The sequence below is a fragment of the Acipenser ruthenus genome, chromosome 10, assembly GCF_902713425.1.
Source record: "Acipenser ruthenus chromosome 10, fAciRut3.2 maternal haplotype, whole genome shotgun sequence".
NCBI lineage: Eukaryota > Metazoa > Chordata > Actinopteri > Acipenseriformes > Acipenseridae > Acipenser > Acipenser ruthenus.
This window is the reverse complement of record NC_081198.1, coordinates 32,763,092-32,787,002: the sequence shown is the minus strand read 5'-3', so window position 1 is coordinate 32,787,002 and position 23,911 is coordinate 32,763,092. Positions and strand designations below refer to the sequence as shown.

Below are 23,911 nucleotides of genomic sequence, written 5' to 3'. Positions count from 1 at the left end.
TTTCTAACATGTCTCTCAAATGGACAAATCGATTGTCAACAGGAAGAGAGAACAGAATGTTTCAGTAGCAGTGGCGCTGATGCTGCATAGACATTAATACATACTTAACATCAAATGGATAACCTTTTTACAGTACTGGCACCCAATTGGTTGAGCTATTGAAAGATAATTCTCATATTAATTTTTCACGCCTAAATGCTGCCTGTCCAGGTGTTGTGGAGTTTGCTTTCATGTAAAACATTCTGTTTAGGTTGAAAATCAACTGCAGAATCACTGCCACGGATTAAATTAGATTCAATTAAAAAGCTGTACATAAATATATATACAGTGCCTTGCAAAAGTATTCAGACCCCTGACCAGTATTACTTTATCTCTAACTTCTGTAGAATGCTCTTTGGTCTTCATTTTCCTTCAGATTCACAGCCTGACCAATGATCCTTCAACAGTGGGGTTTTTATCCAGAAAATGTGACAGCAACTTTAATGGTTCACAGGTGGAGGCCAATGGTAAAGTAATTGTGTCCTCGTTAGGGCAATTTCTTTCATCGGTGTAAACTGGGAGCTTCCACAGCACAGGGGTTGAATACTTATGCAAGCAAGATATTTCAGTTTTTTATTTTTCTTAAAAATATTTCCCAACATAAAACCAATGTCACCTTACAATAATTAATTTTGAGTTTCAGTGTTTTAAAATAAAATATCAAACAGAACGAAATTTCAGTGTACCATTTGTAATTCAGTAATATGAGAGAATTGGTCAGGGGTCTGAATACTTTTGCAAGGCACTGTATATATACATATATATATATATATATATATATATATATATATATATATATATATATATATATATATATATATATATATATATATATGCAAGAGAACAGTCTGGTACCATACATTCTTACCAACATTGAAAGAGTGGCACTTTAACCATAGTGTTTTTGGTTTCCCTTTAGTTTTCTGTTCAGGCAATGTTGGCACTTGTATTTATACTCCTCCCTAATTACTGACATACCCGCATTATGTTAATGTTGGGTTGCACTGTGACTGGTTTGACGCAAATAGGGTCTGGAAGTTTCGAGTCTTCAGTGCAGGGCCTCCTAAAAATAAAGCCACCCGCGCTCGAGCAGGGCCGGCACATGTTGTACATTCTGTGTCTCAGACGGTCTTTAATTATGGTTTAATAAGTAAAGTGCAAGATGGAAAAAATTGAAAAGGGCTTCAGAAGCCAGGGCAGTGCTAGGGCTGAACCCAAGGCACAACCACAGGAGACAAGTGCCATGTAAATAAGGTCAGGAAAATATAGGTTTCGAGAGATTGCCATGTGCTTCAGCGTGAGCAATGTAAACGGACCAGCCAGAGAGATCCAACAGCAGGTTCACACAATCTTGTTAAACTGTCAACTAAATGCAATTCCTTGGTAACTTTTTACTCCATTCTTCCATACCGTACTCTTCTGACATACTGTTTGCTCTAGTGATGTTTTACCTGAAATTCATATAAATGTTAATGTGCTAAATGTTATGGTATACAACATCTTCAAGTTGGTAATTTATTGTAAAAAAAAAAAAATTTCAAGGTAATAGTAATTTCTACTTTAATTTTTAATTAATATTGTGTTTATAAAAATGAACTAAGTGTATCCATAAAGATATTGCACCTTAATGAAAAACTTTTTGTATTTAAAACATTTAAAAGGATTAAGAAGTGTTGTCAGCACCTGGATGCTTGTTGTCACTCCAGAAGGACTTCATCTGATATTTGTATTTCCTGTTATAAGCATAATCTGACTAGGGGTAAAAAAAAAAAAAAAAAAAAGATTCTTCATTGAATACACCAGGTAAGCTCCCAGTCTTCATGCTTGCTGTTGCTTGCTTGCAGAACTGTGGTAATGCCCATTGCGAACGAGTTTGCTCCCGACGTGGTGCTGGTTTCTTCAGGATTCGATGCGGTCGAGGGACACCCATCTCCACTCGGAGGGTACAGCGTCACTGCAAAGTGTAAGTACCCGTGTAACACATTCAACGTTTGCAATTGCTATTAAGCATCATACACTACATGATGCAGCAAAGCACAAGGGTCTGTAAGAGGAGAGGAAATATTTACTAGGGAAGTTACCTTCACTGGATAATATATTTTCAGAAACGCATTTGTCTATTGCAATATATATTTGCCATGCGTACCGAATCCTTTGTAAATCTATCCATTTTACAGCCAGCTCACAGCTGTATAGCTATGGCCACCAGTTTTGCCTCACTCTAATTAACACATTTTGCTTCATTAAGTCATATGAAACCTGCTGAATAATGTTACATTAACATATTGAATTACATACCACTTTGTTGTTTTACATATACTTAATGAAAAACTGACATTAAAAATGTGACATTTCAAAATCTAACAAGATAGGGGCAGCAGTGTGGAGTAGTGGTTAGGGCTCTGGACTCTTGACCGTAGGGTAGTGGGTTCAGTCCCCAGTGGGGGACACCCTTGAGCAAGATACTTTACCTAGATTGCTCCAGTAATGGGTAATTGTATGTAAAAATAATGTGATATCTTGTAACAATTGTAAATCGCCCTAGATAAGGACGTCTGCTAAGAAATAAATAATAATACTACTATTGACTTTTGCGATATCATTTTGCGATATCATCAGTTTATTTGATTACATGATCTAAATTATGTTCACACACATATAAAATTATGTCTCAACCTCAGTTCTTTCAATGTACCACATATAATTGAACTGTTATTAACCCATTTTTTGTGCCACGGTACAGTACCATTATTGCACTTGCTGAACGAGAACACAGGAATTGGAATATTTCCCCTAAACTAACTTACTTTTCCCATCAGGAGGTAACTCAAAAGTAATGACTTCAAAATGCATCAGTTAAAACCAACATTATACATATGTTCTCATCTTCAGCTTTGTAGGACTGTTCCATAACTACTAATGCAGAAGAATTTAGTAGTGCTCAGTGCCAAACTACAGTGTGAAACATAGAACTGTAATAACGTGTCACTGATTATTCCTTTAAATATTTTAGATCTTGTTTTACTTGGAGCCCCTTTCTGAATCTAGCGTGCCAGTAGAACATATTCAAAAAAATGTATCTGAGATTTACAGAAAAAAAGCATATATTAAAGAAAAGATCAAAAGGAGACTGAAGCCAAACTACTAAGCTGCATTTATTACCATTGAACCTGGCTTGTATTATGTGTTTAGTCCAAGTAAATCCCAAGTGTCTTTTTTTATAAAGAGAAAATATGATGTAATACCTTTTTTCTCCCTCTACCCTTTGATCACGATCCAAGAGCCAAAGTCACCCACCAAACTTTGACCTTTACTGCATTTCCTGTTTCCTGTGGCAGGTTTTGGCTACCTGACAAAGCAGCTGATGGGATTGGCTGGGGGCCGCGTGGTGCTTGCTTTGGAAGGGGGTCATGACCTCACCGCCATTTGTGATGCATCCGAAACATGTGTTTCTGCTTTATTGGGAAACAAGGTAAGAAAAAAAAAAAGAAGAAAAGAGAGATACTGTGTTTGAATGTTTGACAAACACAGCACCTGTTACTGAGATCTAAGCTCCATATTGGGGCAGTTTTCCTACTGTGAGGTAAATTTTAAAAACAGGTTAACTTTATTCAGCATTCATGATCATTTTGTATTTAATAAATACAAAGCATTTATATAGTACTCTAGTCATTCTACAGAGCATTTATAGAGTACTCTAGTCATTCCACAAATGACGACAGCCAAATAATGTTTATGGCTATCCTCATGAGTTAAATAACTGTTCTCTTAAAAAAAGTATAGCTAAAGGAGTTACAAGACAGCATGTTAGTGTTTTTTATTTAAAATACTCAATGAAAGACATTGTGTTTCCAGAGACACTATAAAATAGTTCATGTTTTGAGCACTCCCTTGAGAAAGTTCTGTACAGGGGGCCATTGTGGAGGTGCAGGTCTGTACTTACAGCATGTCATACTTCAGTCTTGCATGTATTTACTAAACCACTTGTCCAGTGGTGATGGAACCTGCTGGGCACCTTCTTTGATCGTATACAAATACGAGGGTAAATAGAGGCTTTCACTCCTTTTGTCCAACTGTCTGTATGTCACAATTGCATTTTAACACTTATCTGGTGAGTCTCAATTCAGACAAAACTTGCTAAGGACATTCTTTAGCACAAGCTATTGAGTGGTTAGTTTCCTGTGGCTCTTTGAGACCCACCATGGTCTAATGTGTCTACCGGGCCTGGGCTTATTGTCTCTACAAATCTATTAAGTTAATAATTTTAGCAGAGGAGTAAAACTAATGAAAACAAATTTACAAATAGACCTGGATTAAGATGAGTTACTGGTCCATGGCAAAAGTACTAGACCACGTCACACGTCTAGCAAATAGGATATCCCTTCACTACACTAAAGCAAGCCATGCCTTTTTATTTATTGTTCAAGTTTTGGAATACTTCAAGTGCCAATTGAAAAATAATAGAAGCGTCAAGTTAAGGCATCTCTGGTGCATTGTGGGAGATTGCGTTGACTAAAGATACAAAAAGGACCCAAAGTGCTGCTCGTAGTTCTGGCTGCCTACACCATCAACTGAGATTAATGCATCTCAGCAGACAGGCCATGTGGTAGATATACATTCAGAAGAGGAGTTTAATGCATCGACATAGTAGTAGAAGTACAAATATACTATATATAGATGTACTTTCACAAGTACATATTATTGAAATGCAGAACAAATAAAACAGAATACTGTGAAGTGCAACAAAATAATTATAAAAATATAGTTAACCACTGAGAATTTTAAAAAAATCCCTCTATAGTAGTTACATATTTCTAAGGGCCTTTGTTAAACTTCACTAGAGCCTGTGTTTTTCGCAAATATGAAACAGCACAAAATGAAATGAAATGCAACATATAAAACGAAATGTAAATAGAAAACATTACATTTTTAAAGATGTATACAATACTATTATTGATATACAGTACATGTATTTGAGTTGTTTTATTAATGTGTATTTATAATAAATGAAATTTGTTAAAAATAAAACTAAAATTTGTGAAAAAAAACTATGAAAAAATAAAAATAATCTCACGGGGCTCTACTTATCACCATGTGGAAGAAGGTTGGTAGCTCACAACCCCATTAAGAAAATATTAGCTTTTTAGTAGGTCTTTTTTGTAAAATATTATGTCTGGTGTTTTGCTTACCTATACTATGACATGTGTATTTAAAAAAAAAAAAAACAACACAAAACACACCTTAAAATGCTAAAAAAAACTTAAACACCAGCAACTTCCTATTGATAGCGAGGTGCAGCATTGATGGATCTGCATGGAGCGATCAAATCGTTTTTTTTCACCAATAGAAATAAATACCATTAAAAAATCGTATTCAGCTTCACCATCATGCCTACATCTTGACAGCCAGCTTAATCAAATCAGTTTAAAACGCAAGGGACAAAAAAGTTTCCATTCGCTGCCTGTTGCTATTATCAAGACAAGCGTCTAGATACAATTCCTTGAAAATGCAATGGCAATATTCCAGTTTGATTTGAAATCCAAACAAAAAGCATATTAAAATGTATTTTTTCCCCCAAGACAGCTGCCTTAATGGAAGTAGCTTCATGCTTTACATGCAGTCCGGGTCAGCATGACCATGAGTCATCTCTGTCTAATATCAACGCAGGGGCGTCTTAACTGCAAGCTTAACTGGTGGTCTCAGCCTCGGGTCATAACAGAAATGATGCATGCCTGGAAGTATTGGTTGAGACCAAAAATAAATAAACACAAAACAGTTTTATTTTTCTGAAATCGGGTTGATGTAACTCAAGCAGGCATGTGTTTATAGCCAAATGAACAGTGACAACGGGTTTGAGATTTCAGATGTGACACTGTTAGCTATATTTTCTGAACCGTTAATCCAATTATGATCCAACTTGGTATGGTATTCTGTAGAGTCAGGCTTGGATGCCATCTGTCTTTGGAACTGGTTATGGTGCTACAGTAAGCAAGTGCAGGCCTCTGACCAAGAGTCACCAACTGTGGGCCAGCTTGACGGTGTTGTAGTTCCAACTTTATTCACCAGGGGAAATCAGGGGAAAATATGCTATTGTGGAGTCTGTACATATGTCACACTTTACAATTTTACAGTGCAGATCAAATGGCACTCATTTGTTTGATGGCTCCATCTGCGTATGTTAAGAGTAAAAAGGCGGATAGCAGAGATAAAACGTTCTTAATTAACATCAAAAAGCAGGAAGTAGGAATATTTTATCAGAACCGTTCATTCAATCTGTAATGTAATAAAGCTGGAATATATTGAAATGTCTCTGTCCTGCAGCCTTTGGTGAAACAGAGAGGGGAGGCAAGGAGTGAGAGAGAGTGAGCTGGAGGAATCGCCACGCACTCATGTGGAAACCCAGCTGCCGCTCTGTGCTTTTGGCTTGGTCTACAATCATGAACATGCGTCCCTTTCAATATAAAGAGGACCATAACAGTCATATAGTACCGTAAATAACCACAGCACTCTATGAATGCTCATGTTTAAACCTGTATATTTAACAGCCGATGTCAGAGAATTGCTTTCCTTTGGTCAAGCTCTGCATCTGCTTAGCAACGTGGTGTAAATCGGGAACAGTGCGATTGTTGGATTGAATAAACACAAGATAGATTCCAAAATTAAATCCAGTAAGAAATATTTAGTAAGTTATTCAATGCTAGATATCTCAATGCTTGTTGTAAACATAATGTATAGGTATGTTTCTCAAGTTTTAAGTAACCAGAACCCATTGACGGCATAACAGTTTTGCACAGTTTGTTTTTTTGTATCTGTTGAATACTTTGTTACAGCATTATAAATCATGTGTGAGAAAGCGACCACCATTTAGGATTTATCAGAATTCCAGGTGTCATCTACAGGTGTCATCCCATGCATAGAAAACTTACGGAAGCATCTTAGTGCCAATTTAAAAAATAAAATAAATAGTATTTCCTGCATAGGACTTTATATCGCCTACGTAGGACTTTTTTAGGGCTTGGATGCCATCTGTCTTCGGAACTGGTTAGGGTGCTACAGTAAGCAAATGCGGGCCTCTGACCAAGGGTCACCAACTACTTTATTTATTTATTTTTGTTAAATTATTTATTTTTATATAATTGGCATTAGGACGCTTCCGTAAAAACTAAAGCACAAGTTGTAAAGTAAAAAATACAAAAAACACTATGTTTAGTAGTGGTTCCAGAGTACAATTTAGTTTTTGTGATTTATAATAAGGTACCGTAAAAAACGTTGTCTAAGTCGATCTTCTAGGCATGTTTTGGGGACCCTAAGGGAGCGACTAATACACCAGTGCGACGTATGTGCCAGTGTGTCTATTAAACTACTGTACCAGTGCCACAAACAATATTATACCAATGGGATTACTACAGCCACGGTTATGGCTCTCACAAACTTAACTGTCGACAACCTGATTAATTTTTTCAGGATCTACGACATTCAGGTCAAGTTGCTAGGTAGAAACACAAAATCACTGTTCTAATTACAAGTTTTAATAAGTTATCTCAATACCATTAATCATTTTGAATGTTAAGCGCAAGCTTTCAGACTCTTGACTGGCCTCCTCTCAACCCAGACACATATACGTGGAGAAAAAATATAGTGAAGAAAAAAATAAATAAATAGTGATTCAATTTATCAGTCTTCGGATTATGAACACATCACAGCTATACTGCAATCGCAATGCTGAAAAAACAGTATGTGACTGGACACGAAACAAAGACAAATTAAAAAATATGGCAAAAGAAAAACAAGCTGATAGGAGGAAAGTGTTTATGGCCCGATGTAGAGACATTTAGTTTGAATCAACATTACTACATCCTGCAACTTGTTCTTCATGTCAGTGCAACGCAGTGATACACTTGCAAATTATGTGTATGGTTATGGTTCTGATTGAGAAAACAAGTGTATTATTGTACAGCTGGAAGTTTAATGCAGTTGTACTGCACTGTATGCAACACTAAGATGTTTTGTTAACTTGTAATTAAATGGTGCACTGTTAGTTAGTTTTTTAAATTGATGCAAGCAACACTGTTTAATACTTTTCTTTAAAATTTTAATTAATACAACAAATTTGTAAAAGCCAATGCAGCTGGAACTATATTGTCCAAGTATGGTTTTGGAAAGAAATGTTCAGTAACGCAAAGATAGTTCTTGAAGTGCTTGGGTACTTGATAAGCTAAAATAAAATAGGTTAATACAGATGTGATGTAGGATGTATAACTTGATTTGACTTACTGGTGCACTGTTAATTATTACCTTTTAAATCCATTCAAGTACTACTTGTCAGTGCTACTGTTACTACTGGAATTTACAGTAGTAGTGTTATATCTATTTTGATGTATTTTGACATTGTGCTTAAATTGACTTGAACCAATTATTTTGAAATTTTGAAAAACAGAAATTTCTATTAGCAATTTAACTAAAAACAACTGTAAAATTATTAAAAGGAATAAAATGTTGCAAACAAGGGTTATTTCAAAACTAAACCTGTGTATTACAGTAAAACATTGGGTGTCTACAATAAGACACCCTACACAAGACATTTAACTTACATAAAAGCACAGAGATAAATTGTACTATAGAATTATACTGGAAAATTATTAAAAATAACAAAGCTACATGATGGGTTTCAGACATCATGCACCTTTCTTATATGCAAACCAAGATCAGCCTTCAGAATATACAGTACATTAAGCAAATATTTATAATTCATACGGATATGACAACTGGAAATTTCATACAAAATGTACTACAATTATTTAATAAATACAAATGTATTATTCGGCTAGAACAATAAATAAAATAGCTCACTTCAGAACGAACAACTCAGTTGTTTTAGATTGTAGTATTTCTTCTAATGTGGTTTAAATACAACTCACTACAGAGATTATTGGTTTTCCTTTTAAGAACGGTGTTGTTTTGATAAAGGGGTAAAGGAGAGACCGTATGAAACCAAGGTGGGCTTTGTTATATCAGGAACCCGGAAATACAAGCTCCAAATACTTATTTTGTTGGCAACAAAAACTCTGCTTTAAAATAACAATGGAGTCATTTTCACTCTGTAACCGAGTTGACAGTAAAAGGATACTGACAAATGGCTCCTTTAAAGTGGTCACCTCTTTATGAAATACTTCTTTGTCTAGGAAAGGTTATTTAGGTAGGGGCTGAGGGGAATGTTTTCGGGATCCCTTTCCTTTTTAAAACTTTCTGATAATCAAAAAAATCAACATGGAGCAATTAGAGTCCAAAGCATTTAGGAAGCACCTAGCAGCCGGTGTCAAAGAGGGGGGTGCTGGGAAGTGGGGTCAGGGTTGATTTCAGTCTGCCTGCCTGTGAAGTGAGACTAATTGAGTTCAGACACAGGATCACTAAGACAGCTGCTTTAGGGCTCACGTAGATAAAGGTCAAAGAAATTGGCTGCAGCAAGCAATACAAATAAACAGGTAACGGTAGCTTTCGTAGTTAGTCGCTTCCCATCATTAGCTTAGAGAGACAACCAGGTAGCAACTAATAATTTTAACACTTGTCAATCTGAAGCTAAAAAAACAGTCAGTCATACAAATTGAAGATTGGCATAAATAGAGGGACTTGTTAATGAATCATTTGACATAGATACTTTAAAAGCAGGAAGGTTTTTCCTTTTTATTTATTTATTTATTTATCTTTTTCAGTTTATAAAAAAAAAATATGTATTTATTATTATTGTTATTATGACCACTAATAACAAAGGATGAACCTGTTTTGTTTTTTTTTGTTTTTTTGTTTTTTTTTAATAAACAGCCACAGTAAATGTTAGTTACAGCCTTGTGTCTCAACAGTCAGCCAGCCAGATGTGGACTTGCATCATTAAAGTTTACAGGCATGCGCCAGAGCTGTCAATCAAAATTATTCACCACCTTTAGTCCTGTTCATCCATGCCAGATTCCAGTCAGTCATGGCTCGTTTCGAGCAAGAACATGAAAAATGCTTCACATATCTACCAGATTCCGTGCGGGATATATTTAAAAGCTGTTAGAACCGCTCCACTATAAACTTGTCTGTATCTGAGCTCCTGAGATTGGGTTTGTCAGCTGTGTCCATCCCCCCCCAAACCCTGAAGCTGCATGTGTCTGATCACCTAAGCAGACACACTGAACTATTAAATCAGACAATCAGTACTCAAATTAGCGAGTGAATGTAGCATACTCTTTGGACCATACTTCTGTAAACTGGCCAGACTAGAAACTACAATGGGTAGAAAACACATTTTCTTCAGCTACAGTAAAAGGTAGCTAAAAGTTGTACTTGCAAGATCGTGATGATCCATAGTGTCATATGTTAATACTTAGGTATAAGTTCTACTTTGAGCTACACTTCCTATTTTATTACTAGATCAATGTAATTCTTAAGGCAGGGTGCAGAGTTTTTTGGTTTGCATTGGCAAACTAGCAAAGTGAATAAATCTTGTGTTTTATTCTGGGCTACAGTACCTCTTGTCAAATGGTGAGTGTTTGGAAATGTGATATTTGAGTGCTGTCGACTGCTTTCTTCAGGGAGAGGAAAAGAATCAAGACTGTTCTATGAAACTGGAGTCTCATATCCTTCAAAACAGACTTTTTGTTTTGGTACCCAAATTCGAGAGTGCCTCTGCTGCCGCATCTGACTATATCCTAACCTCTTTGAAGAACCTGACGTTTGTGTACCATTCACTTCCTGCGCTGCCGAAGCCCCTGTCTGATTTCAAACAAAATAAACAACGGTCACAGAAGCCCATTTGTTTTTGATTTGCATTCTCCAGCCCTGCAGCTTTGAGCAGACAGTGGCCTAGTCCTGTTAATGTCTTCCCAAACTTAGAACTAATAAAGTGGAAACTCAAAGTAAACTCTCTCTGAGCTTAATATTTTATTTAATAAAAGGGGAGATAGATCAGGGCGGATGGCGGCAGTGGTTTGATTGAGGTTTCTATCGTGCCGCAGCAGGATTATAGTATCCCTCGCTCCACACTGCAGCAAGAGTCTCAATCCCCTGTCTATTTCACTTCTTATTTTGTTTTAATTAAAATAGAACTTCCAGCTTTTGCTAAAGACACCCAAGCTTAGTTTTATTTTCCCGTTTTGGCACATTAAGTCGTGTGGTGTAATGTTTCTGGTGTAGGCTTTTGTTTTTTGTGTGGGGGATGCATACTTTTTCTTTGAATGTTTTCACAATGAAATGTTTGGCTAAGTCACTTTTTCTTTATACATGGGAGAAAAACACACAGACAGAAGGAAATCTAATCATCTGATATCTGAAGTTTTAAATACAGTATTTGGTGCATTCCGAATTAAATGGTTTTCATTCTCATTTTGAAACACATTTATGAGCTAAAGAAATGGATTGAAAAAAAAAAAACTATAGTAATGTAAAATACTTTATAATCAAAGCACTTTGTTTTCTGTTTTTAACAAGCTGAAATCAGTTTGACCCAGTTAAGCATTTTAAAAAGTGGTGATTTATATCAAAGGAATCTGGTACATCCAGTATATTTTATGTAAATTATAAATGTGTTTCAGTGCAATAGAGGCAATTAAAAAAAAAAAAAAAAAAAAAAACATACTTTAGTGCTGATACAGGTTAACCAGCTTTATGTGGTCACAGAAACAGCTTTTAGTATTCACCGCCAAAAGAAGCAAAGTTAGCTGCATCTGCACCCACACTCCAGTATTATCCTTGGAAAATTGCAATGACTGGTAGTATTGGTTTTTTTTTTTTTCTTTTATAATGCCAATATATTTCCAGGAAATTCTACATAAAATACAAACCTAAAACAAAGGGCCTCGATTATAATCAAAGCTGTCAGTGCAAGTGCATGTCTGCTTGAGTATCAATCTTGTATGTGGCTTAAACGGTAGACATACTAGAACTGAGGCTTCATGTTTCAAGGTAAACAACCCCCTCCCAGCTGTATTATGGTACAGTCAGTAAGTAAACAATTACAGCACAGAATTACAATCAATAACCACCTTCCTTATCTGATATCGGACAGGTCAATGCATTGAGATCACTTTGTTTTTCAAAAGCAAGAAGCAAAGAAATGTGTTAACTCATCTCCAAAGTCTTCAAATATAACTGAAACATGTATATTACTATACTAGCACATGCGCAAGTGTAACATACATAAATAAGTGAGGCGTGAGGCTCCAAAAGGACATTGGGGAGATTATTTAATAATTAATGTTTAATTGAAGCTTGCAAAATATACGCAATAGGGATCAATAGTGAATTGTTACAGCTCTAATGACAGAATCTTCAAATACAATTTTAAAAAGTGAAACTTACCAACTACTGGAAGTGGTCCATTTATTTCAAGTAAATAAATACCAGAAAATGACCTTCAAAATCTGAAAAGTAATTAAAAAATTCAAATAAAATAAAACCCATATTAGACATACTGGTTTATAAAAGGAAGGTGTACTTCTACTCAGCAGTCAGTGATGTGATACATACATACAACAATAAATATGTATTAAGTTTTAACTAGCTCAGAATATTTTTTTCAATGAATACAAATAGTTTGATATTGATGTTCTAAAGAATATTGTTGGTTTCTTTAGAACAGTTTCATGAATATCAATAGAGAAGGCAGTGTGGTCTAGAGGTTAAAGAAAAGGGCTTGTAACCAGGAGATACGCGGTTCAAATCCCGGCTAGCTCACTGACTCATTGTGTTACCCTGAGCAAGTCGCTTAACCTCCTTGTGCTCCATCTTTCAGGTGAGACATTGTTGTAAGTGACTCTGCAGCTGATGCACCTTGGATAAAGGCATCTGCTAAATTAATAATAATCAATACTTTTTAATCCATCCAAAAAAAAAGATGTATTTAAAATGACTGAAGGGTTAATAGGGCCTGTAATCTGAAGCTTGCAAACGGTCATTTTTAGAACAACTGAGACAGTATTATAAGGTACACTTCACAGTTCCATGTAAAGCATTTGGAAGTAAAGAATCCAAAAACATGAAATGTAATGGTACTGTGTAATACTGCTTGGCAAATTGGAAGAATAGGATTTATTTTTCTTACTTGATTTGATTACAGCTCAGTCCCATTCCACAAGAGGTGTTGCAGCAAAGGCCAAACCCAAATGCTGTACAATCCATGGAAAAGGTCATTGAGATACATGGTAAGTACATACCAATGCACATCTGTTTTTTAAAGTAGATTTATGAAATGATCGGCATGTAGAAAAAGACTTGCATTGCAATTCATAATGGAATTGTCCACCACATCATGAAATCCCAGGCACACACAAAAGACTAAACCATTGCAGTAAGCATATTATATTACTATAACATTCTATGTCTATATTGATAGCCTGCCCTTCAGCAGCGAATTTGGCAGTTGCATAAAAGCGAAATGCCATGTTGTAAAATAATGTGTGTTTATCCCATTAGGTAAATACTGGCGCTCTCTCCAGCGCCATGCCTCCACTGTGGACTATTCTCTCATTGAAGCTCAGAAGCGCGAGACAGAAGAAGCAGAGACAGTCACAGCCATGGCCTCCCTGTCGGTGGGAGTCAAAAGCATGGAGAAAAGGTGGGTGACTTTTCCCTCTTCCTTTTCGTCATCACCCTGGAGTATTTTACACTCATAGGGGAACTCATTTTTCCCTGATGTGGCAGCATTACAGTTGCAATGTTACATTGACTGTTGTGCTCAGAGCTTTTTCACTAAACTGCTTTTTTTAGTATTTTCATTGTTTGTTTTTAAGCAATGGAGGGGTTCACTGGCGTTGGCACACAGTGCCATGTAAAGATTCCTCATCTTTGGCACTGAAAAGATGAGCACTAAATAATGCAGGTTAGGGGGGCTCCCGAGTGGCGCATCCAGTAAAGGCGCTCCGTGTGGAGTTCAGGATGTGCCCTATAGTCTGGACGTCGCAAGTTCGAGTCCAGGCTATTCCCTTCCAGGAGACGGCGCTCAATTGGCAGAGCGTCGCCCGGGGGGAGGGAGGGTTAGGTCGGCCAGGGGGTCCTCGGCTCACCGCGCACCAGCGACCCCTGTAGTCTGGCCAGGCACCTGCGGGCTTGCCTGTAAGCTGCCCGAGAGCTGCGTTGTCCTCCAACACTGTAGCTCTTGGGTGGCTGCATGGTGAGTCTGCAGTGTGAAAAAATAATACAGTTGTACCCATAAGCCAGACATCATAGGCAATATTATTTATCATGCCGATTTGGATGTTCTCTGTTAAATGAGGCAGTTACAACCTGTTGACTACCTGCACCACAGATCACAATCTGAATGCACTCCTCTTTGCTTAAAGACATTTCACACCTGAAAAAAATTGAATGGCAGCCAGCATTAACAATAATGCCTAACTTATGGTGTGGAGGAAAACCTCTATTCCAGGAACCACAAAGTCCACTTTGGACCAGTGAATGTTCGAGAGCTTATGAGAGAAAATTGGATTGAGTCCAAATTGATAAATTATTCCAAAAAACGAATACAGTACTGTAAAGAGTATGAATATTTCAGGTTATTGACGTTTGATTTGGTAGCTGTACTGGTGCTAATTCAATAGAAAGTGAAAACCATTAAGTGGACATCTAAACATACATAGGAAACTCTGATCCTTTTGCAGTAAAACCTATATTATCAGGGACCAGGAAGCGTTTGCTAATCTAATTAAAACTGACTTTCCCAATCAAGAAACCTCCTAAAAAACCTACAATACAAACCTGTTACCATTAAAATAAATAAATAACATACAGCACTACACTGTTCTGTAAATACTAGAGATTAAGGACTGAACAGCACATGCACTAGAACAGTAGGGCAGAAAAGCACAGCACATAGGTTACCAAGGGGACTGTTTAGAGAACAGAGAATGTCCTGTACATATATCTGAATTTAAAAATGGGGACAGAAAAATAAAAACAGGAAGAAAATGGAATTTTAAGCTACTTAGGAAAGCAATTGTGTCCAAATTTTGGTCACCACAGTACCAAAGGGACATTGTGGCCCTGGAGAGAGTCGAATGAAGAGCAACTAGACTAATCCCAGGGCTTAAAGTAATGAGCTACAAATATTTTCTGACAGAACTGAATTAGGGGAGACATGATTTAAGTCTTTAATATCTTAAAGGAGCTGGCATAGTTAATTCGAACCAACACTTTAAGTGTAGCACAGAAACTATTACCAGAGGACACAGTTGAAAATGAATTGGAGACAGACTTATTACAAACCTTTGAGATCAATCGGCTACTAGAAATGAATTTTCTTATACAAATCAGTTTTATTTCTCCCTACCTGTTCAGGTCACAAGATGAGCCAATGGAGGAGGAGCCACCCCTGTAACAGCAGACCGAGCCTTTCCTTGCGTTCCTGATCCAGAGTCTCTTGCATCTCTTGCAAGAAAGTCAATTTTATTTTTTCCCCTCGTTACGCCAACATCCTCTTATGGTGTTTCATCTGGGATCCGGCAACAAACGAGTGTGGGAGCTGTGAACGGATGGAAGAAAACAATATATTATTCTAGAAAGCAACACGTTCATTCTGTAGTACGTTCTGAAATAAAGGGGCAGCCAGCCGACGCATTGGGCAGAGTATATGGACAGTTAAAAAAAAACAAACAATAGAGATATATATGTAGGTGTGAAAGCTGGAGCTTATAACTTTACCTTTGGTTCAATGTTCAAGGCAGAATGACTTAATACTTGTGGTTTTCTTTTTTTTGGATCTTATTCAGAGACATTTGTTAGCTCTTAAAAATAAACTAAAAGACATTGCCATGATTGTTTGAAAAAAAAAAATAATAATTAAGACACTTTCCAAGAAAGAGGATACAGCTGAGGGAGTGGGCTTCAGGCTGCAATTTGATGAAAGAGTTTGAAGAATGAGAGTTTGTGCCTTTTTTTGACCTGATGGATTTCTTGATGAATTCAGAAGTACAATGCCTTAAACAAGTGACGTAACAGAATGATTCTTCATCTTTCTTTCTTTTTCACACACACACGATATGAGCGCCCAAAGCACGCCGTTGGACTAAACTCTTCAGCATGTTTACGAGGAAAAGTGGTGTAGCCAACAGCTTGCGTTTCAGAACTTTATTTTTTTCTTTAACTGTTATATTAAAAACAATACATACATAAAATAACCATTTGTAAGGTAGTTGCCAGTTAAGGGGCAAACATTGTTGGTATAAAAACACTTTATAAAACTACAGTTAGCGTAGGCCTGTGTAGATTTAAGATATAGAAACTTGACCAAATACTTTTTTTTTTTTTTTTTTTAAAGCATGTACTGTATAAGAGTGACTTGTCTTTTGCAAATTAGAATGCCTTTTAAAAAGTAATAAGAATAATACAAAACAACCAAAGCATGAAAGTTTGCTTCTCGCTCTTTATTCCATGAATACTGCAAGCTATAAAGCAAGGCTTTTTCCTTTATGAACAAACTAACAAAGTATATAGGAATATTTTTTAAACAATGTACTGCGTACATGGCAATATTTATATGCCAGACCTTCCAACCTATAACATCACAGCATACTGTATATGCAAGGTGTTTTGTAAATTGATATAGTCAGGGTTATAATGATGCTGGAATGTAACCTTGATTAGTTAAACACAAATTGCAACTGAAATTCCATGTGCTGGAAAGATCTAAGTGTATTTCCAAAGGTTTGGAAGTTTCTTTGACCAGAACCATCTTGTGAGAGATTCTTATTTTACTGGTGAAACAAAAGTAATAGATAAATATTTTACTTATTCGTGGCTTGCCTCAATTTGACATATTTCACAGCGGTGTCAGACAGTACTGAGCATGTATACGTCACTTGGCGTAAATCAGGACGTCTCTTGATGACACTGCAGGTCACTGCGAGGGTGTTTGGGATTTTAGCGTGGCAGGACCATACACAGAAAATGAGATGCACGAGTTAAACAGTGTATGCAGTCTATAATCACATGTACAGAGATTGCTAACCCCGCTTTACCAGGGAGCGTAAGAAACTGGAGACCAACTTTTAAAACCCAACTTATGTTGAGCAACTTGGCAACTACCTTAAATCATATTTTTACTGGATATTGAGTTTGATCATGATGTATGTTTATTATTACTGCGTTTTACAGATTTTTGGGGGGTGAAAATGCCAGATTTTATTTTTCACCCCCTTCTCAAAAGTTCCCTTTTATCAGTAATGTGTTGTTTTTATGTCATTGATCTTCTTGTATGATGCTTTTACCTATGCTTTTTTTTTTTTTACTTTTTTTTTTTTTTTTTCTTTTGGTTTTCTTCCTGTACAGTTGAGAACGCATTTCTGCAGGCTTAAAAGAACGGGCAGCAGTTTTTGCTCACAAGTTTTCAGAAAGCGGAATTTTAATGTGCTTGTGGGAGGGGGAAGGGGGAAGATTGTTTCTACTTTGTATAATGATTCCAACAGTTGTGTATTTACTATAGGTTCTGTTCATTGTAGATTTATATAAAAATGCAGTCTTGTTAAAATAAATAGTATTGCAAATTGATATTCTACACTCATTAACTCAAGCTAGTAGAGATGCTCTTACTGGTGTTTTTCACAGCACTGCTGTAGGCTGTAACAGATTAAGGGAGATTGTGTTAATTGTTTGGTTTTAATTTAGTGTATTTATTTTTTCCCCTCATGAAAATACAGCTTTTGGCTGCAAAAATTGGCTTCACAGTTGAACACTGGTAGTATTTTCAAGTAAAAAAATAAAAAATAAAAAATAAGCTCTACACAAAATAAAAATAGGCTGGCAGGCAGGAAATACTTTAGGGAGTGTACAACCGACAGAAGGGTCGTAGCATGCGATTTCTTTTTCATTTTCATTGAGCAAGTAAACAATTTGCATTCCTGGGTTTGAAATTGGAGCCGCCTTGTTGAATTTTACTAGAAGCGTAATGTGCTAGAAGGCCTTTTCTGTCTTCTATTCCACAATGTAAAATACACTACCATTGTATTTTGAAATGTTTTGAACTAAACATGGTCAGTTGTTTATGATGTACTTTTCCACAAATCCTGATTGTTTTTAGAAATGTGGACCTCTTTTTTTATGAACCACTTCGCTGCTTGTTATTTTATATATTTATATATATATATATATATATATATATATATATATATATATATATATATATATATATCATTGTTTTACTGCAAGTGTTCAGTATCCCCCCCATTCACAGTCCTAACCTTCTTGGGGTTTGTTTTTAAACAACATGGCCCTTTTCCTGTGGTAGATTCCCTCTAAACTACCACAGCTTAATCTTGAAAGTCACAGTGACAAAAACTTGATGCTGGTCCATTACAAAAAAAAAAATATATATACATTAAAATTGTATTCAAATACAAATTTTGGGTAAATAATTGCTTCTGCAGGAGGTACTGTTACCTGCTAGCCAACTGGCCTTGTCTTCCGTTAAGTACTCCCATATTTGGCTTGGGACACAACTGCCAGTGCGGCCAATTATCTGAGAGAAGGCTCTCTGCGTCCGATATAAAATGTCACTACGTTTTAGGTAGTTTTCACAAACACCAATTTCAATTAACCAAAACATGTACTGTATGAGGCATATCCCTGTCTTTCTCCGTCAGCTTTAAACCGTTCAGAGGGAATTCTTAGATTAACCGCAGTCCTTCAGAGCCCATATTTCTGTTGGAGTTCAGGAAGTATCATTTCTGTAAGATTTATTATGGTAGCAAACAACAAGAAATGTATATAGGAGATAATATAATGGCCAGAGGGGTACAGCAGGCTCAATTTAAAATCGGACAGTGCTGTGGAGGATAGTGTTTATTTTGTTTTACCCTTAACAGTAAGTAGTTCATAAGTTTAGCCTATGAGTTAGTTTAATGACTCGTCTTTTATTACTATTTTCATTTATCATCATCAGACCCTCAAACTGTTAGTATATCCAAATGGCCTTTCATTCCACTGACTATTCTACTACCCCAAACCGCATCATTCACAGCAAGCCATTACTACAACTGCCGTTTGTCTGCTCTTGAAAACTATCTGGCATTCAGTGAGTTTACAAACCAGGCCAGATCTCACACCAGGATTATAGAGGTATTGCAAGTTAATCACAATAGAGGCTAGTGCTTCATTAACCATTATGTAGCACAGTGGTCCTCAAATATCAAATGGCACCAAATAGTTTGTGAATACAGAGTAGCAGATTGCAATTACTTTAGTTCCTCTCTTACTACAGATTCTATTACACATCATGTCAGCTTGCAATAACATCTTCAAAAGCATTTTAATTTACAGATGTGTCATGCAAACTAAAGAGAATTGTTCATTTGTTAAAATGTTGGGCAACTCCTTGTAATATTAAAACCTTAGGAGGGTTAATCTCTGTTGGGAAAATGGTACCAGTTACCTGCCTAATTTACAATGTGCATTCAGCTTAACCTGAAAGTAAAGTAATGATATGAAAAAATAAGCTTTGAATGCAGTTTTAAAGTTGGTAAGAGTTGAGAGGCAATGCATTCATTGTGCACTGCAGCTGTATAATTTTTACTGTATTTTTACACAATTCAGTGCAGCTCAAAATCTCTTTGTACCGAGGTTCGCCATATACCTGCAACCTTTGCCCTACTTCAATATAAACCTGATGCAATCACAATAGGCACACAATAAAGCAAAAGCAATGCATTCTGCTACAGCAAAGGTGCTCGTTTTAAAATGATCAGTGAATATCCACTTTAACTTAACACAGCCGGTCTTAACTTGCCAGAAAGTTGCAGATTTTAAATTTTGTTTACAGCCCTAAAATGCAACAACCTCAGCAGGCAGCTGTTTTTATATTTCTATTACAAAGACTGAATCTAAGATAAGACCTATGCCACAAATTCCCATCAACTTTATACTGTAGGTCTCGGGGGGGTGGGGGGGAATTTTGCAATAACTCAGTGGGCACTCAATTAAGCAGCTTTTTTTCTTACTTAGTTAAAGGGATCTGTAACCACAGCCTCCAGCTGGTTCTCTGCCTTTTTTCGATAGTTAGGAAAAAAAACATTCCTTTTTTTTCATATTTGACCATTCCTTTTTCATCATCAGCAGCCCATTTTCTACGAGGGCATTTATTATTATTATTTTTTTTTTTTTTTTTTGTTCACCTTAAATGTTTAGCATGGTTTCTGTGTTGGCATGTCTTTGTAACATATTTGCACAGCAGTACTAGCACTGACAGACCCATTTTAAAAGCACTTGCAGCGTTTGGGGGGAAAAACAGTTTGTTGGCAAGGAAAAGAGCTAGAACAAAAGATGCTCTGTCTTTAAAACAAAGGTTTTTTTTTTTTTTAAATTGTAAAAACTGAACTACTTAAACATTTGAATATTTTACAAAAAATAAACGTTATCCAGCACTTGTGACATATAGATAATAGATTTCATTGTATTTATGTAGGGAAAAAAATGTTTTGGTAAACTACATAAAACACAAGAATCATGTTAGACTACCTGTGTTTTTTTTTTTTTTTTGAGGGGGGAAATGGAGGTTCAAGCAGTGTCAGTTAGCACTGTGAACACCTGTTCCATGAGTATGTCTCCTTAATACTGTGTACATATTAATCCACTTCAGCCAGTAATATACTGTGCGACCTCTGTGGTTTCAAAACTACAATTTACATGACAAGCAGAAAGTAAAAGAAAATTACAAAGGTTGCATTTTTATTTTTTTCATTGTCACGAAGCCAAACTGTATTCCATGCTTGGCTTCAGTGTTCATCTTTTGATATCGACTGTTTAAAAAATATAATTAAAATGTATTGCTTTTTGTGTGCTCCCATTTCGGAAATGCATTGTTTTGTTATTTTCTCCAGTTTACAGGGATGACAAACTATATATATTATATAAATATGTAATAAAACAAAAAAACAAAAAAAGTTGAGACCCACATACAGATATGTAGTATTGGGTAGCTTCTATTGTACAATTTTACATGTTACACACTCAGAATAACATCACCATTGGTAGCAGAGGGTTTTGTTCTATATTTTATATGCATAAAAGCTTGTTCTAGTATAAACATTTGTTCCAGTGATGGTAGCATTGATTGTGCTCGCTTGTTATTTTCCTTTTAAATGGTCTTTTTGTTGCCTGGTGGATTTACAGAATTTCTGTTTTATTTGTATGTTTTTTTTTTCCTCTTCAACTGGCCAATGGTGTCTTTCTTTGACAGTACTGACTTCTATATGAGATTTATTAGGAGTCCAGTATTTTGTACCACATCATGACAACATGTTATTCTTGTGGTGTAAATAAAAAGGTATCACTGATGGTATTGTGCTTCAGTTTCTTTTTTTCAATTTTAGCTCAAAGAGCCAGCTGTATATATTATATACACACACTGATGCACAATGACAATTTGATCAAATATTTTAAACATCGATATCAAACAATCACAGAAAATGTGAACAAAAATACAGATCAAAGAATCATGATAAGTTTTCAGTATGAAATGTGACACACTGTCAAAATGAAAACCATTACAAAGTTAGTATCGGGTATGACCTCTCTGAGCATTAACACAATCCAAACAGCGTTGATGCATAGACCTGATTAGCCTCTGGATAGACTGCTGTGGGATGTTCTGCTACTCTTCCTGTGCAGCTGCAGCCAGATGGCGAAGGTTGGCTGGTCGCGGTTGTCTTTACGCGATTACGCAGATGGATCAGTCGGATGTGACGGTCCTGGGCCGGTGTGGTGACCCTCTGCCTGCCAGGACATGGCCTGTCCTTTACACAGCCGGTTTCCTGGTTTCTCTGGACTAGTCTGCTGATTGTTGAAGCAGAACATCTCATTCTCTGGGCAACTTCTCTCAGACAGGCCGCCTTCAATCATGCCGATAGCAACCAGGCGATCTCCATTACTCAGGCGGGGCATAGTCAGATCTTTCGCTGTTCTTGCGTTAATTAAAATCATGTCTTTTCAAATGACTGTTTATACAAATTTTTAATCAACTGATTTTGGCAATTTTAACTCAACTCAAATACCAAACACTGAGCACCTGCCGTTTTTATGAACTCACATGACTTGAGCTCAGTATTGTGTTATCCCAAGGAACATTACTACTCAAACAATCAACAAACCTATCTGCTCACTATTTAAAATGTAAATAACGTTATGTATGTGCCCAATGAGCTATTGATAAAACTTAGACTTGCATATATATATATATACACACACACACATATATATATATATATATATATATATATATATATATATATATATATATATATGTGTGTGTGTGTATATATATACATATATATACACATTATATATATATATATATATATATATATATATATACATACATACATTTCTCCCAAATTCCAAATAAAAATATTGTCATTTAGAGCATTTATTTGCAGAAAATGACAACTGGTCAAAATAACAAAAAAGATGCAGTGTTGTCAGACCTCGAATAATGCAAAGAAAATAAGTTCATATTCATTTTTAAACAACACAATACTAATGTTTTAACTTAGGAAGAGTTCATAAATCAATATTTGGTGGAATAACCCTGATTTTCAAGCACAGCTTTCATGCGTCTTGGCATGCTCTCCACCAGTCTTTCACATTGATGTTGGGTGACTTTATGCCACTCCTGGCGCAAAAATTCAAGCAGCTCGGCTTTGTTTGAGGGCTTATGACCATCCATCTTCCTCTTGATCACAATCCAGAGGTTTTCAATGGGGTTCAGGTCTGGAGATTGGGCTGGCCATGACAGGGTCTTGATCTGGTGGTCCTCCATCCACACCTTGATTGACCTGACACAGCACCTTGTGTTATGGGCGCATATCTTTGAGTGGACATGATGGAAAACCACCAGCTCTCAAACATTCTAATATACACTTGACAAAAACATTGGATTCTTTAATAACACGCTGGGGTTTATTAAGGGGTATTTTGCCCTTTAAAAAGTGGTGGTATCTGACACAGAGTGAATGATTGTCTGTTTTGTTTTAATTTAATTATTGCAAAATGTGTTTGTTCAGTCAGGCAAATCTTGTTGTATTTATCTATTGCCCTGCAAATAACACAGCGCCATAACAAATGTGCTGCGGACGATTTAACTTAGGAAACGGCAGTTTTAGAATCCCACTGTTTTCATAGACCAGAAGGGAAAACACAAGTACAGGCCTACACCCTACCCACCATCTGAAAAACTATCCACAGAAGACTCTGGAAACCAACATGTAATGAAAACATTTTACTACCAAACATCTCCTCCATACAGAACTGCCAGCCATCTGAAATGAATAAATCACAGAAAGCCTCTGAAACTAACAGAGTTCATGATGTTTCAATGAATATCCCAAGTCGACTGATAACTAATATGTTCCTCTAAAAGGTGATTTATTATGGTATTTTGGGCAACGAAAAATTCTAGGCCTATTATTTAACAAGAAAATACATCAAAACTGTACATATGAAGACTGCAATTCAATCTCTGGGTTCTGATGTCTTTAAAACAAAGGAAAAACCAAGGACCAATGCTGGGCCGTCTGAAAGGCAAGAGCCAGTAAAATGTAAACCTAGATCCAAAAAGACAGAGTCAGTTTTGTGCTTCGTGGTCTTTAAGCCGTTTAACCTGTAGCTACCCTGTCAAGGCTAACGTTGCTAACACTCATTCAACACTTAACAGATACTCAACCTGGGGATCCTTGCCAGTTAAACACAGAATCAAAAGCAGCAAATGACTCGCTGCTCATTAGACCTATGGGGTATTCCATATGACATCACTAAATACCATTGTTGAGTTACTGTCTAGGATGCGTTAAGCAGGTTCATAGAGAAAACTAAGCACACCGAATTGAAGGTTTCTACCACCCATAACGTCCAAGTT

At 36.4% G+C, this 23,911-nt stretch overlaps 1 protein-coding gene and 1 long non-coding RNA gene across 5 annotated transcripts in view; one reads left to right on the top strand and one right to left on the bottom strand.

Annotated features, from left to right (window-relative positions):
* The window catches only part of LOC117409279 (histone deacetylase 4-like), a 233,605-nt gene extending 215,461 nt beyond the window's left edge, over positions 1–18,144 (top strand). For all 4 annotated transcript variants that reach the window (XM_059032052.1, XM_034015082.3, XM_034015072.3 and 1 more), the window contains 5 exons: positions 1,884–2,002; positions 3,378–3,511; positions 13,133–13,217; positions 13,489–13,630; positions 15,349–18,144. In XM_059032052.1, coding sequence (XP_058888035.1) covers positions 1,884–2,002; positions 3,378–3,511; positions 13,133–13,217; positions 13,489–13,630; positions 15,349–15,388 — 520 coding nt within the window. In that variant the 3' untranslated portion in view covers positions 15,389–18,144. The remainder of the gene's footprint in view (positions 1–1,883; positions 2,003–3,377; positions 3,512–13,132; positions 13,218–13,488; positions 13,631–15,348) is intronic.
* On the bottom strand, positions 1,916–15,400 carry LOC131738170 (uncharacterized). Its single transcript, XR_009329713.1, has 4 exons — positions 15,341–15,400; positions 12,376–12,437; positions 3,285–3,494; positions 1,916–1,993 (listed from the first exon to the last, which is right to left on the bottom strand). It is a non-coding gene; the product is annotated as an uncharacterized LOC131738170 (long non-coding RNA).
* Positions 18,145–23,911: the final 5,767 nt, after the last annotated feature.